The 17,075-nt window shown below is 41.4% G+C and overlaps 1 protein-coding gene across 1 annotated transcript in view; it reads right to left on the reverse strand.

Moving 5' to 3' along the window:
• Positions 1–17,075, reverse strand: part of LOC116982112 (supervillin-like) — a 199,414-nt gene that overhangs the window by 63,129 nt on the left and 119,210 nt on the right. Inside the window, exons 17-20 of the mRNA XM_033035437.1 lie at positions 15,005–15,091; positions 9,548–9,725; positions 2,816–2,988; positions 876–1,034 (exon numbers count right to left, since the gene is read on the reverse strand). Of these exons, the coding sequence (XP_032891328.1) occupies positions 876–1,034; positions 2,816–2,988; positions 9,548–9,725; positions 15,005–15,091 (597 nt within the window). The remainder of the gene's footprint in view (positions 1–875; positions 1,035–2,815; positions 2,989–9,547; positions 9,726–15,004; positions 15,092–17,075) is intronic.

Here is a 17,075-nt window from a genome sequence, read left to right on the forward strand (position 1 = left end):
GAACAATCGAAGGTAGACAAAAATGCTGGAGAAACTCAGCCGGTGAGGCAGCATCTATGGAGAGAAGGAATAGGCGACATTTACTAAGGGTCTCGACCCAAAACGTCGCCTATTCCGTCTCTCCATAGATGTTGCCTCACCTGCTGAGTTTCTCCAACCTTTAAGCCTGCATGTCTTTGGAGTGTGGGAGGAAACCTGAGCACCTGGAGAAAGCCACAGGATCTCCTCACACTCAGGGCTCTGCTTTACATCAGAGTCAGCAACATTTGTGGAGTGTGGAAGGTGCAGGTGGGAGCTTTGTTTCATTTTAGTCAATATTTTAATTTGTCAGTGATTTTATGTGCCCTCAGATAAAAAGTTTTAAGTAGTTTAATTAATTTGGGGATAGCACTGTATAGCAAAGAACAAACCTAAGCCATAGTCATAAAGTGTAGAGACAGGCCCTTCAGCCCAACCTATCCACATCTACGTCCCATCTACACTAGTCCCACCTGTCTGCGTATGGCCTATACCCTTCTAAACCTGTCCTATCCATGTACCTGTCCAATTGCTTCATAAACATTGTAATAGTCCCTGCCTCTACTACCTTCACCGGCAGTTCGTTCCATACACCCACCACCCTTTGTGTGAAAAAACTACTCCTCAGATTCCTATTAAATCTTCCTCCCCCCCCATCCTTAAGCCTATGTCCTCTCGTTCTTGAACCCAGTGGACAAAAATGTCATTTTGAACCTTATTCTTTGGTTGTGTTATTGCGTTCACAGCTGCACTGGTCAAACATTGGGGCAGATTTTGAGGAATCTACAAGTGTGCGAGATCCTAATTTGGGAACAGTGATGGTGTTTAGACATTCTCCTCAGTGGGATAGTAGTTACCCTTCACTTGCAGCAGCATCAGTTTGCTGAAGGGGAGGCTGCTGCTGCTGCTCAACGGCTGCTCTGTCATCTTCACGTTGCGGAGGTTGACGTTCTTGAAGTTCTCCTTGCTCGTTAGCCCTGCCAACGCCACGTCAGCATAGTTCGAGTGTTTGGCCACTGTAAACGTGCAAAAATCTTCATCAGACAGATCAATACATATAAATCATGGTTAAATAACTTTCCTATGCAACAGATATCTTATTTTTTATATCAGATACTCAAGGATTAAATATCTGGAATAACATAAAATCACCTTAAAGTGACCCTAAAGAAGATCAAGGTAGAGTATAGAACGCTTCAGCACAGGAAAGGGCCCTTCGGCCCACAATGACAGTGCCAAACATGCCGTTAAATTGGTTTCATCTGCCTGTACATGATCCATATCCCTCTGTACTCTATAATAATAATAATAATAAATTTTATTTTCGGGCGCCTTTCAAAGTCTCAAGGACACCTTACAGAAATTAACAGAAGAGAAAAAAACATATAGTTGTAATAAAATTAATAATAAGGACATCACCAGTACACAAATTAAAGACAGAAATCGCTCCAAAGACAAAAAAATCAAAAAACACAATACTCTATGTGCCTGTCCAAAAGGCTCTTATACACCACTGTTGTATCTGCCTGCATCACCACTCCTGGCATTGCGTTCCAGGTCTCCACCACTCGGTATGTAAAAAAACTTGCCCCAAACATCTCAGTTAAACTTCCCCCGTTCACCTTATAGATGTGCCCTCTAGTTGGGCTTCCACCCTGGGAAAAAGGTTCTACCCCATCTATGCCTCTCATAATTGTATACACTTCTAACAAGTCTCCCCTCAATCTCCAACTTTCTAGAGTAAACAATCCAAATCTATTCTGAAACCCTCTGATCCAGACAGCATTCTGGTAAACTGCCTCTGCACCTTCTCCAAAGCCTCCACATCTCTCCTGTAATGAGATGACCAGAATTGCACGTAAATGCTCCAAAGACTGATCAAAATCCTATAGAGCTGCATCATTACTTCCTGACTTTGATGTTCAATGCTGCTAGCAATGAAGTCAAGCACATCTTCTTAACCACCCTATCTACATGTGCTGCCATCTTCAGTGAACTATGAATATGGACTCCAAGATCCCTCTGCATGTCAGTGCTGTTTAGGGACTTGCCATTAACTGTATAGTCTCTCCTTACATCCAAAGAGCAACACACTTGTTCGGATGAGAAGATATTTCTTCCCAGACAGTGGTGAATCAGTGGAGGTTTGCTGAAGCTCCGTTATTGCGTTCATTCACATTGGAGATGGATGGATTTCCGGACATTAAAGAGATAAAGGGATACAGGGAGAGTGCGGGAAAATGGTAATGAGGTAGGAGCTTATCCACAGGTTTGATGATGGCCAGAGAGCCTATCCAGCCTACTAATTCCTTATGTCCCTATGAAGGGGGTATGGAGAGGGGGGTATGGAGAGGGGGGTATGGACAGGGGGTATGGAGAGAAGGCAGGTACAGGATACTGAGTTGGATGATCAGCCATGATCATATTGAATGGCGGTTCAGGCTCGAAGGGCCGAATGGCCTACTACTGCACCTATTTTTCAATGTTTCTGTGTTTCTATGAAAGCAGCTAAGGAAGGCTATATTGGATAACAAGCCATCTGCACTGTGTTAAAATGCAGTGCGCAGCCTGCGGTATAATATCAACCTAAAACACATTTATTTTATTGCCTCCATTATGAGTACCAGTTTTTATTTAATTACACATCATTTAATTATCTCAGTTAATTAAAATGGTGGTGGAAGTAGATTCAGTAGTGACTTTGTAAAGGGGTTTGTAAACGTACAAGATGGGAGATGGTGTGGGGCCAATGCTGCCAACACAGGCAGATCACGGGAGGGCCTGTCACTCCACTTACTCTTCTCCGCCCGGATCCTCCTGGCCTCCACCGCGGCCACGTTGAGCCGCTGTTCGGTGTACTCCAGCCGGAGGTCCTCTCGGGCAGCCAGAACTCGAAGGGGGTTGCGCGACGACTGGGTTTTACGAGTGGGTCTCACTGCTCGCTTGTGTTCTGCCACCTCAGAGATCAGCCTGCAGGGACAAAGGCAGCATTAACCCAGCAACTGACCCAAGCTGCTGGAGGAAGTCCATGTTCCACCCTCCAGTACCGTGTGGCACCACATTCCAGCACCTACAGTTTCTTGTGTCTCTATTAAAAATCCTCAACTGCCCTAGTCTTAATCTATCTTCATGTGCAAAGAGCAGCTAAATGGTTTTGTTGGAAGGAACTGCAGATTCTGCTTTAGACCAAAGATTGACACAAAATACTGGAGGAACTCAACAGGTTAGGCAGCATCTCTGGAGAGAAGGAATAGGTGACGTTTCGGTTTGAGACTGAAGTCTGAAGAAGAGTTTCGACCCGAAACGTCACCTATTCCTGTTCTCCAGAGATGCTGCCAGACCCGCTGAGTTACTCCAGCATCTCACAGGAGGCTGCGAGTGGCAGACAGCTCCAAAGAGGCTGCGGAGAAGGCGGGCGTCAGATCCTCATGGCTGAACTCTGAGTTAGAGCATTAGGAGTGGACAGGGCATCTGTGATAAATGTCAACATTTAGAGGCTGACCTAACTCACACATTCGCAAATTGTATAAAAATCAAAAACTTCTGGACGGACATTTTTAGAATAATATCTATAGTTGTCAACACTCAATTGGATCCCGATTTAAAACTAATAATACTAGGAATATCAGAACAAAGCCTAACATTTACAACAACCCAAAGAAACTTTATCGACTATAGTATAATAACTGGGAAAAAATTAATAATAAAATTTTGGAAAGGTCCTATAACCCCCACAATTAAAATGTGGATTATGGAAATGTCGGAGACCCTACATTTGGATAGAATCAGACTTGTCTTAATGGACAAACAAGAACTTTTTATCAGAATATGGTCTCCATATTTAAAGCATTTGTACGAGGAGCATTAATTTCTTCCCAATCAATTTTTAATAAAGAGAATAGGGCCAAACAACAGAAACTGGAAATGGAAATAAAGCAATTAGACACAGAAAATGCAGCAGCACCATCCACGATAAAACACAATATAATTGCAGTATTGAAATATAAATTAAACAAGATTTATTCAGACCAAGTTATAAAACTTTATCAACATACAAAACAACTAAATTTTGAATTTGGTGACAAACCACAAAAACTATTAGCGCGTCAACTTCGCAAATTGGACGGGGAAAAAACAATATACAAAATTAGAACAGATAAGGGAGAAACATTAACACTGCCTAAAGATATTAATGACAGATTTCTACAATACTACCAAAAATTGTATTCATCTAAAATAACAGAACAATCAACGGGAATGGAAACATTTTTACAGAATTGTAAGTTTGCGGGTCTAGATCAGAAAGAGAGAGAATTGCTAGGGGCTGAAATTACGATAAAAGACATTGAAGAATCAATAAAGTCCTTAAAAAACGGAAAGTCGGCAGGACCCGATGGTCTAAATTCGGAATTTTATAAAAAAAATTATGATTTGCTTTCCCCACGCCTACAGACAATGTACAAATACGCATATACTCAACAGAAACTCCCAGAAACTCTAAATGAATCTACAATCATACTTATACCAAAAACGGACAAGGATCTTGAAGACCCAGGTTCATACAGAGCTATAGCCCTCTTAAATACTGATCAGAAAATATTAACTAAGATTCTATCTAATAGATTGAGCTTAGTGATCAGCAAATTAATACATCCCGACCAAACAGGGTTTATCCCCAAACGGTATTCATTTTTTAATCTGAGAAGATTATTTAATATTATATACTCCAATAGAATCCCTAACGCAGAGCTAGCAATTATCTCGTTAGATGCTGAAAAAGCATTTGACCAGGTAGAATGGCCATATTTATTTTCGGTGATGGAAAAATTTCAACTAGGAGAGAAGTACTGTACATGGGTTAAATTGTTATATTCTAACCCAACAGCTAGAACATTAACAAACAAAATGATATCAACTAAATTTAATCTCTCTAGAGGCTGTAGACAAGGATGCTCACTATCCCCACTATTATTTGCTCTTGCAATCGAACCCCTAGCAGAAAGCATTAGAAACCATCCAGGAATATTTGGATACAATACTAGAGACACAAGGAATAAAATCTCCTTATATGCAGATGATATACTAATATATATTACAAAATTAGAAACTAGTATTCCAAACCTATTAAATCTAATAACTCAATTTGGTCAGTTTTCGGGATATAGAATCAATTGGAATAAAAGCGAAATCATGCCAATAACAAAATTCAATTTACATACAATACAACAATCCCCTTTTAAAATAGTTAAAGATAAATTTAAATACTTAGGAATCTATGTAACTAAGACATATACCTCTTTATTTAAACTAAATTTCCCACCCTTACTGAATAAACTACATAAGAATATTCAATACTGGAAAACACTCCCCATTTCAATGCTTGGGAGAATTAATGCTATAAAAATGATTTTTTTTACCGCAACTGCTGTACCTACTTCAATTAATTCCGATATATATCCCAAAAACTTTTTTCAAAAAAGTCGATTCCATTGTTACAAGTTTTGTCTGGGATTATAAGAATCATAGAATAAGTAAAAAACATTTATGTAAATCAAAGATAAATGGAGGTCTGGCTTTGCCGAATTTCTTATTTTATTTTTGGGCAGTCCATATTAAAAACATGAATTTTTGGCTGGAAGAAATGGATCAACAACCAGATTGGCTAATGATGGAAAAGGAAGACTGTCTACCTTTTGAAATTGGACTGATCATATTTGCCCCCACAAAACTGCACAAAAAAACCTATAAAGAAAACCCCATAATACATAGTGGAATACGAATTTGGAAACAAATAAAAAAAGATTTAAAATTGAATAATATACCACTCTGCCTTCCCATTGTAAATAATCCTTTATTCAAATCATCCTTTATGGACAAAGGTTTCACACAATGGAAAAATCATGGAATCAAAAATATAGGACATCTTTATGGGAAAGGTACTTTTCTTTCATTTCAAGAGTTACAACAGAATTATGGACTGCACTCAAATAATTTCTTCAGATATCTACAAATTAGAGATTATGTTAAATCTAATACACAAGTTTACAGGAATAGGGAGTCAGAAATTCTTGATGAATGTCTGAACAAGCATCCTAATACTGAAAAACTAATAGCTTATATTTATAACACCCTACTAAATAACGAGGTACCACCGACCGAACCATATAGATACAAATGGGAAAATGAAATAGGTCATCCTATCACGAAAGATATGTGGGACGAAAGTTTACAACAAATACATCAATGTTCATTAAATGCCAGACATACTTTAATACAATTCAAGGTCTTACATAGACTACACTTCTCTAAAATAAAACTAAATAGAATCTTCCCACAAATCTCTCCTATTTGTGATAAATGTCTACATTTAGAGGCTAATTTAACACATACCTTTGCAAACTGTATAAAACTTAAACATTTCTGGACAGATATTTTTGAAATAACTTCAGAAGTTATTAATACAAAACTGGACCCAGACACAAAATTAATAATACTTGGAATATCAGAACAAAGCTTAACACTCACAACAAACCAAAGAAACTTCCTCAATTACAGTATAATAACCGGAAAAAAATTAATATTAAAATTTTGGAAAGGCCCTACAACCCCCACAATTAAAATGTGGATTACGGAAATGTCGGAGACCCTATACTTAGAAAGAATTAGACTTGTCTTAATGGACAAACAAGATCTTTTCCATAAAATTTGGGCTCCATTCATTAACTATCTGAAGGGATAGATTGGCACAGCACGAGGACCCAACTGAAACTTGAACTCAGGAACAGATGAAAAGCTATACTTTATAACCTACGAACCTATCTCCATTGATGTATTACAGGTAACCCATTCCACCTCCCTTGTTTTTCTGTTGTGTTTTTTTGTTTTTTTTGCTTTCTTTTTATTTGTAACTTTCTACCCTCTCTTTTTCCCTCTTTCTATAAAAAATAAAAACACTAGAAGCAGAAGTAATTGATAATGGAAAATTTTAATAATGTATGACTGATGTATATGAAAAGTTTTTTTTTACTATAATATGTAACTACATTTTATAATATGTCTACTTCTAATAAATAAATAAAAAATAAAAATAAAAAAAGAATATGGTCTCCATTCATTGACTACTTGAAGGGGCAGACTGGTTTGGCACGGGAACCTGACTGAAACTCGAATTAAGGATTAGATGAAAAGTTAAACTTTATAATTTATGAACTTATCCCCAATATTGTGTTTTTGGTAAATTATTTCATTCTTCCATATCATGCTTTTTCCTTTTTTTTAATTTCTCTTTCTTATTTTCTACCTATATAAAAAAAAATACTAGAAGCAGAGTTAATATCAATCGATAATATTAGTAATGTAGGAATGATATACATGAAATGTTTTTAATATGATATGTACCTGCCTCTAATAAAAATATTATTAAAAAAGGTGTGGACAGGGCAGCGGTTGAGGTCGGGAACTAAGGGGGACCACAAATGAATTGTGTTAAAAATGGTTTGTGTTAAAATGGTATACTTGCATACCTTGGGTATACAAAACAAAGAATATCACTGTGACTTGTCACATGTGACAATAAAGTATCATTCATTCACCATTCATATCTTCAGCAGAATGGTTTTGTTTGGTTGATCTTCTGTGCTTTGATCTAATGCAAAAGGGACATTTTGTGCTTTGAATTTGGCCAAAACTTCATAAATTTGAGGGGGATCCATATCCACACAGGGAGGTTCACTAGTGCCACCCGGGAGGGTTTAAGTGGAGTTTGCATGATCTTCCTGTGACTGTGTGGGTTTCATCTGGGTGCTCCGGTTACCTTCCATATCCCAAAGACATGTGGGTATCAAGGTTAATTGGCCTCTGTAAATTTCCATTTGTGTTTAGGGAATGGTATAAAAGAGAGCTGGTTTGAATGGGTGATCAATGTGTGGCGTTGGTTTGATGGATCAAAGGCCCTGTTTTCCTGCTGGATCTCGAAAATCTAAACTCTCAATGAAATCAAAGCAAAACCTGAACAACAAAGATGCTTGAGATCTGACGCAAAGTAGAAACTGCTGGAAGTTTGACCTGAAATGTTAATTTCCTATTTCCACAGATGCTGCCTGACCTGCTGAATATTTCCTGCATTCGATTCTGCGTAATTATCTTCATCTGCCTTTGTTCTTGATTTCAGAGCTCAGCCTTTGCTCACAACTCAACACATCAAACTTGCCATCCTTCCCGCTCACTCTAGCATCCAGCATGGTGCCAGCCACCACTGGCTCCTGCTCCCCTCAGAGGTAATCGCAAGCCATAGTTGAAGGGACGGATCTCAACCATTTTCCCCAATCTCATGTGACGGAAATGGATGAGAAAGGTCACTCAACCTCCAGAAAAGCCTGCTGATCCAATTGTGACATCCAACTGCTTCCTGAAAGGATTTCTCCTCCTTTGTTTGTACTTTGAAAACCATTCCATGTCCAGTATAGTGAAACCGCTTAGGCAGCTTACAATCCAGCGATATGAACCCTAATTTCTCTAATTTCAAGTAACCCTTGCATTCCCTCTCCCTCCATCCCTCCCCCACCCTAGTCGTCTTGCTAGTTTTAATGTTCGTATCCCTTTGGTATAACCTCCTCCACAGCCAACAATAGACCATTGTGGGCTCCTTGGCCATCTTTGCAGGATCTGATTTCTTCTGTACCTTTTCATATAAATAATTTCCCTTTCCCCTGATTCTCAGTCTGAAGAAGGGTCTCAACCCGAAACAGTCATCTATTCCTTTTCTTCAGTGACGCTGCCTGACCTACTGAGTTACTCCACCATTTTGTGCCTAACTTTGGTTTAAACCAGCATCTGCAGTTCCTTCCTACACATATAGTGAGCTGCATGGAATATATTCAGGGTTAGGGTTAGCCTTTCTCTGTAACACTGTAATGCTGTTGAACTATATTCTGCACAGCCATCTTTCTCTTTGCACTTGTATATGGCTTGATTATACTCATATACATTATGAATTGACTAAAGGGCCTGTCCCACGAGCATGCGATTCCATGCGGCAAGCACGACCTAAAGCCTGCAGCCACCTCGACGCCGTACACACGGAGGTCGAGTGAGTGACGTGAAGTTCGAGCGAAGTCCGACGGGCGTACGGCGTTGAGGCGGTGCGTACGGCGTCGAGACGGCTGCGAGCCGGCAGGCCGTTGCCAGACGGAATTTTTGAACCCAGTCAGTTTTTCGGAGCCCCGCGCGATGTCGGGACCAGCTCCACACTCCTCCATACGGCTCCGGCGATCGAAGTGGGACCGGCCCCACGAGGCCGTACGGCTCAAGCGACCACGTTAGGTTGCGCTTGCTGCATACAGGTGCATGCTGGTGGGACCAGCCCTTTAGGTCGCGCTTGCCGCATGGAGTCGCATGCTCGTGGGACAGGCCCTTAAGAGCTCACAAAACAAAGCTTTTCATTTATCTCAGTAAATGTGCGAATAAACCAACACCTTTATTCCTCTCAGATGTTAACAGGTTCTTTACAACAAGCCAATTGAGTTCTTACTTTGGCATGTTGCTTTCAAAAATGGCATCAAAGCTCTCGTCGATTTGCACCACAGTGGACGTTAGGAGGCTCGGTGTGTGCTTGTAGAATTTACTGAAGGTGTCGTCATCATCTGGCCTCGGTACTTCCTTCACTGTTTGTTCCGTCACCGTGATGGTCGTCTCCTGGTTGCTGGCGGCTGAGGAAAGATCACATGAAGTCACGTCTGTTATCAAAGGCTTGGAAATACAGATAGTTGGAGATAATTCACGATTAATGAACACAAACAACAACAGGAAGGAAAGGCCGATAATGTCCCAGAAACAGCACACCATCTATCGTAGTTTCTTTGAAAGGAGCAGGCTGTTCATTTGTGCAAACTATGATCCCAGGAACAGTAATAAGATAAATAATTTTAGTAATATTTCCTGAGAATGTTTTTGTTTCCTCTGGGAAATAGGTTATTTCTAAAACCTGGGACGTTAATACTCTGTACAAGAAGGGTCCCGCCCCAAAACGTCACCCATCCTTTTTTTCCAGAGATATTGCCTGACCCGCTGAGTTGCGCCTTCTTTGCTATAAACCAGCATCTGCAGTTCTTTGTTTCTACATGGGCTATTCGTGTCCACCTATGAAGGTTTATCATCGGCTTGGGAAGTGAAACATTCTGAGAGTGTAGCACTCACACTCCACTGGTGATTTGTAAAGGTCAAACACATGTAAATACCACCAGTGTATATCCCTGATGACTGATCCACTCTAAGCAGGAAAGTCCCAGTTACTCCCCTGGTCTCTGCTAAAGTTTATGAATTTAAGTCAGATAGGTTAGGTGTCTCAGTACTCATGTAATACATGTAAAACAAAGGAATGCCAGGATTCTGGTTCTCTGTTTAGTAGATACCGTGGTACAGAAAGTTACAAGACTAGTAAGTATTATCCAGAAGATAGATATAAAATGCTGGAGTAACTCAGCAGGACAGGCAGCATCTCCGAAGAGAAGGAATGGGTGACGGTTCAGGTCAAGACCCTTCTCCAGAGATGCTGCCTGACCTGCTGAGTTACTCCAGCACTTTGTGTCTATCTTCAGTGTAAGCCAGCATCTGTTGTTCCTTCCTACATTAACTATTATCCAGAGCCTGAACAAATAATGTAAAGATGGAACTGCAGATGCTGGAAAATTGAAGGTGGTCAAAAGTGCTGGGGAAACTCAGCGGGTGCAGCAGCATCTATGGAGCGAAGGAAATAGGCAACGTTTCGGGCTGAACCCCTTCTTCACTCAAGATATTTACTCATGTAAAGATGAGTGGCTGTGTCCCACCATGGCTGTTGTCGAATTTAAGGCCAGTTAATTCAATAATTTGGAATTGTCAAATAAAACAAAGCCCCTGGAATAGTGAAATGACAGATCATTGGGCAGGTGATCAGTTGTCCTTGCCCAGTCTGTCTTCAAACCCACAGCACTGTGTTTACCTCAAAACTACCCATTGAATGGCCTAGCATTATGTTGTATCATGGTCAAATGTGGTTCCCCACCAGATTCTCAGGGGCCATGAGAGATGCACAATAAATGCTGGCCTTGCTAGTGATGCCAAGATACTGAAAAATGAATAAATTAAAACAAAGGTTAAGGAACTGCTCTGGGAGAGACATGTATGAACTAACCTCCCAGAACCAAACATTTATCAGCAGCATCACCTTAGCCTGAAATTGAGCCATATTGTTATATGGTTATATTGAAATAAATAGATCAGTGTAGTCAGAGGTAACACCAACTGCAAATTATTAACTGCATGGCTTGTTAATACTATACTTGTGTACAGCATCAGAAAAGTAATGGTAAGTGAGAGGCTTTTAGACAGGCATGTGGAAGTGCAAGGAATAGAGGGATATGGATCAGGTACAGGCAGATGAGATCAGTTTCACTTGGGATAATGTTCGGCACAATCATTGTGGGCCAGAGGCCCCATTCCTGTGCTGTACTTCCACTGGGTGTCGCCATCAGCGATGGCAGCCTCGCCAACGGTCTGTCTGTTTTTTCGTCTTTTTTGTTATTTTTAGTGTGTTTAAAAAGTTTGTGTTAATGTTCTCTGATTTGTTTTATGTGGGGGGCGGGGGAGGGGGTCGGGGGCATCTTTTTTTCAATCTCTTACCTTGCCGGAGATGCGATTGTTTTCCGGATCGTATCTCCGGTCGCTCTGCGGCCTAACATCATGGAGCTGGCGGCCTTGCTCGAGACTGTCTATGAGCACCGCAGGGCCGTGGACTTACCATCCGAGCCGATCCCTTGCCTGGGATCGACGCTCCAATCTGCGGCTTTCACCATCGAGGAGCTCGCAGTCTCGGGTAGAGACTGATGTCGGGAAGCTCCAAAGTCACAGGACATTCGACTAGCCCAGACCCGGGGCCCGATCGCCCGGTGCGGGGAAGCTGAGATCCCCCCAACGTGGGAGCTTGATCGCCCTGATGTGGAGGACCCGACCACCGGTTGCGGGACCCAAGATCATCCCGTCAACGGAGGGACAAAGAAGGGAGAGGTTGAACTTTTTTTTTTGCCTTCCATCACAGTGAGGAATGTGGAGAAGTCACTGTGGTGGATGTTTATGTTAAAATGTATTTTGTGTGTTTTGTTGCTTTTTATTGGTATAACTGTACTGCAAATTAAATTCCTCATATGTTGCAAAACATACTTGGCTAATAAAGTATGATTATGATTATGATTACTTTAGTTTAAGTTTAAGTTTTGAGATACAATGTGGAAACAGGCCCTTCGGCCCACTGGACCTGTGCTGACCAGCGATTGCCGCACACAAACACTATCCGAATCACACTAGGGACAATTTATAATTTCACCAAAGCCAATTAGCTTACAAACTTGTACGTCTTTGGAGTGTGGGAAGAAACCGGAGATCCCGGAGAAAGCCCAAGCGATCATGGGGACAACGTACAAACTTCATACAGACAGCACCAGTAGCCAGGGTCGAAACCGGGTCTCTGGCGCTGTAAGGCAGCAACTCTACCGCTGCTGTTCTATGTTTTATGCATCCCTGGTTTCAGGTCTAGTTTCTGATGAACCTATCAGAGCAGGGGTGTCAGAGGTTATGGGGAGAAGGGAGGAGAATGGGATTAAGAGGAAAAGATAGATCAGCCATGAATGAATGGCGGAGTAGACTTGATGGGCTGAATGGCTAAATTCTGCTTCTGGAATTTTTGAACATGAGCAAAACTTGACCATTCTTTGAACAGATTCCTCCATTGCCTATTTCTAACCACCTCCATTCCTCCCAGTTTGCACTGGCCAACCATGTCCTGGGAAACCTGAGAGTGAACTTCTGGAATTTTGTTAATAACCTTCAGGTGGCACAGTGGCACAGCTGGTGGAGCTGTTACCTCACAAACCCTTACAGCACCAGAGACCCAGTTCAATCCTAATCTCCACTGTTGGCTGTGTTAAATGTTCATCTTTTGGTTACAGTGGTTTCCTCCCATATAACAAGATGTGCATGTTGATCGGTTAACTAGCCATTGTAAATTGTCTGTGGTATGTAGGCAAGTGGTAGAATCTGGGGGGGTTGATAAGAAAGTGGGGTGGAATTTTTTTAAAGTGCTGATATTATGTTTTCAAACCATACAAGTGAACATGCAGCTGAAACTCTGCGCTGGGTGATGGGTCCTTATCCAAAAACTCAGTCATAGGGGTTCATTTTAACTGAGTGGTTTGCAAACATAACAGCAATGCACGCAATGTAATCTACAGTGTGGAATGAGTGAGATGTTTTTGACATCATAGACATCTACATCGGCATAATTAACAAGTTTCCCTGAAATAATGTTATCGTAATTGCTGATGAAAGGATTGTGATTAATGACTAGAGTTAGACAGCGATTTCTAAAACATTGAGCAATTACTTCGTATTTCACTACTTCAGACATTTCCTTCTACCCCATCAGAAAGAGAATTGTGTTTCTTAAATTTTCAAGAAATGAACCTATTTAAATTTGGCTCCAAGTATCTTTAACACAGTAAATATATCAATGATCATGTGCACATCTACTGTTACTGGTGTTTGACTCCGTTAAAATGAGCTACAATTATGACTGAGGCTTTGTTTGAGACAGCATCACAACAGCAGAGAGCGCTGTTGGTGCATGGTCTGCAGAGTTTGAATACATAGCAACAGCATTTTAACTGACTACAAGATTTTTATTCAAACCCTCCTACAATTACCTTGCCAGGCAACACATTTCTTCATCGTCTGCAACCACTTCATAGTTAGTGCTGCATTGGAGCTGAGGCAATATTAGAGAATGTGGACAGACACAAATGGTGGAGTAACTCAGTGTGACAGCTGAGTCAGCATCTCTGGAGAAAAGGAATGGGTGACGTTTTGGGACCAAACCCTTCTTCAGACTGAGAGAGTTTCTACCTGAAATGTCACCTATTCATTTTCTCCAGAGATGCTGCCTGCCTGACCCACTGAGTTATTCCAGCATTTGGTGTAAACCAGCATCTGCAGTTCCTTCCTACGCATTAAGTTCCTAGCACTTCCATCTGACAATAGACAATAGATAATAGATGCAGGAGTATGCCATTCGGCCCTTCGAGCCAGCACCGCCATTCAATGTGATCATAGCTGATCATCCACAATCAGTACCCCATTCCTGCCTTTTCCGCATATCCCTTGACTCCGCTATCTTTAAGAGCTCTATATCACTCTCTCTTGAAAGCATCTAGAGAACCGGCCTCCTCTGAGGCAGAGAATTCCACAGATTCACAACTCTCTGTGTGAAAAAGTATTTCCTCATCTCCGTTCAAATGGCTTACCCCTTATTCTTAAACTGTGGCTCTGGTTCTGGACTTCCCCAACATCGGGAACATGTTTCCTGCCTCTAGCGTGTCCAAACCATTAATAATCTTACATGTTTCAATAAGATCCACTTTCATCCTTCTAAATTCCAGGGTATACAAGCCCAGCCGCTCCATTCTATCAACATATAACAGTCCCGCCATCCCAGAAATTAACCACAGCCAGACATAAAAACAGTTTTTTTCCACGAGCAGTAGCTCTATTCAATAACCAAAAGTCTGTAGCCTCCTTTTGCTCTGGTATTTTATTTCATTCACATGTTTAAACTATAATGTTTTATTCTTAATGTTTTATATTTTATTCTTGATTGTTTACTGTATGTCGTGTTGTTACTTGCGAGCGGAGCACCAAGGCAAATTCCTTGTATGTGAATACTTGGCTAATAAACTCATTCATTCATTCATTTTGTCTGCTCCACTCAGAGAATAAGGTGTTGAATAACCTTGTCAACTGCTCGTGATATTCAGATGCATTGTGACTAGAGGGCAAGTCGTGTTCTTAGCCCATTGTAGGTGGGTGACTATCAATTAATGGCCAATTGTACATTCAGTTCCCTAAGGGACCCCAGACAGAGCAAGAACTTTGAACAGAAAATTAAAGGTATCAGCCTTACTTTTGGAGTGGAGTTTATTGAGGAAGGTCTCCAAACTATCCAAAGTAGCATCACTCTCCAGGGGCACATCAGAACGACTTGTAATCTCTGTAAAGTAGAGTTTATAGCGTCAACAATCCAAGGGAGCATTAGGCACAAGATTCAATTTAAGTGTCAAACACAACGATGTTCCATCAGCATATTGTAATTTGCCCTCTGACAGTCATTCCATTGAATTCATTAAAAGTGAACCTGAGTGGCAGAAGACAACATGCCAACACTGCAATATACATGAGCAAAACAGGATGCTGCAGGAACTCAGCAGGTCAGGCAGCATCTGTGGAAGGAATGGACAGATGATACTTTGGGTCAGAGCCTTTCTTCAGACTGTCTGAACAGGTTCCCAAACCAAACATCACTTGTTCATTCCCTCCATAGATGCTACCTGACCCACAGAGTTCCTCCAGCACTTTATGTTTTACTCAAGATTCCAGCATCTGCACTCTCTCGTGTCCCCATTCTATTACATTGGTCATGTCAACAACTGAACCACTCCTCCAGATTCTGAAAAATGAAAGTTACATTTTGGTTCACCAATATAAAGTCCCGATACATGATTATCCCTCGAAAAGAACGTGGTCCTAAACACAGACATCTCGGGGAAATTAATTTCTGACTTATTTAGTCTGTGTAAAAATGGAATTGAATCTTATATCTTTCTATTTTATTTTCAGTTCAACTCTTTGGACTCCTTCCTTATATACTGAGGTATAACTTGCCCAGATCAAGCTAATGAAAGGAATGGGATAAATGTTAATATTCAGGACAAATTGTGTTTGTGTGCGAGGGGTGGGAAGGAAGGAATGAAAATTGGTGATATTGTAAGCAGGGTGACAGGTTGGCAATGCAGGTCGTTCACCTCAGGCACTGGGCTGTCTGTGAGGAAAGCCCTTGGTCACTATCAAGAAGATGGTGGCTCACTGCTTACAGTAAAGGTCTGGCAAACCAACACTTAATACCCATACTGAGCTGCCCCTGAGATAGTGGTGCTGAGCCCTGCACTAGTTCCAGATTCCATGACTTTCCTGCTTTAACCATGGCTTTGTGGGGTTCCAAGATGGCCTGGACTTTGTTAATAAAAGTACTGAATAAACTGTGGCAGAAAGTCATACAATTGAGCTGCAATTTGTTTGCCAGGACACGACACTGCTCCCACAGTGTCAACAGAAGTTTGGTTTAGTTCAGTTTAGAGATACAGCACGGAAACAAGCCCTTCGGCCCACTGAGTCCACACCAACCAGCGATCCCCACACACTCACACTATCCTACATACTAAGGACAATTTAGCAAGCCAATTAACCTACAAACCTGTATGTCTTTGGCCTTCATAACAAGAGAAGTTGAGTATAGGAGCAAAGAAGTCCTGCAGTTGTACAGGCCCTGGTGAGACCACACCTGGAATATTGTGTGCAGTTTTGATCTCCAAATTTGAGGAAGGACATTCTTGGTATTGAGGGAGTACAGCGTAGGTTTACGAGGTTAATACCCGGGATGGCTGGACTGTCATATGTTGAAAGAATGAGCGACTGGCCATGTATACACTGGAATTTAGAAGGACGAGAGGGGATCTTATTGAAGCATATAAGATTATTAAAGGATTGGACACGCTAGAGGCAGGAAACATGTTCCCGACGTTGGGGGAGTCCAGAACCAGGGACCACAGTTTAAGAATAAGGGGTAAGCCATTTAGAATGGAAATGAGGAAACACGTTTTCACACAGAGAGTTGTGAGTTTGTGGAACTCTCTGCCTCAGAGGGTGGTGGAGGCCGATTCTCTGGATGGAATGGAGCAATGAGATGCAGTCACGAGAAGTACACATGGCTGGCTAGTTTACGAGTCACACCCTCCTCGTTGCTTGCCAATTCTGACTGGCACCACTGCCAACTAAATTGCCTCGATGGCTTGCCACAGCAGACAAGCTGAATGTCATTCACATCCTTGTCTGCTGCCTTTAACAAGTGCTAGGCATCCTTATAACCCATGGGTGAACCTAGAAATGCCAATCTGGGGCAAAGATATTAAGGCACAACA

The sequence above is a fragment of the Amblyraja radiata genome, chromosome 16 (assembly GCF_010909765.2).
Source record: "Amblyraja radiata isolate CabotCenter1 chromosome 16, sAmbRad1.1.pri, whole genome shotgun sequence".
NCBI lineage: Eukaryota > Metazoa > Chordata > Chondrichthyes > Rajiformes > Rajidae > Amblyraja > Amblyraja radiata.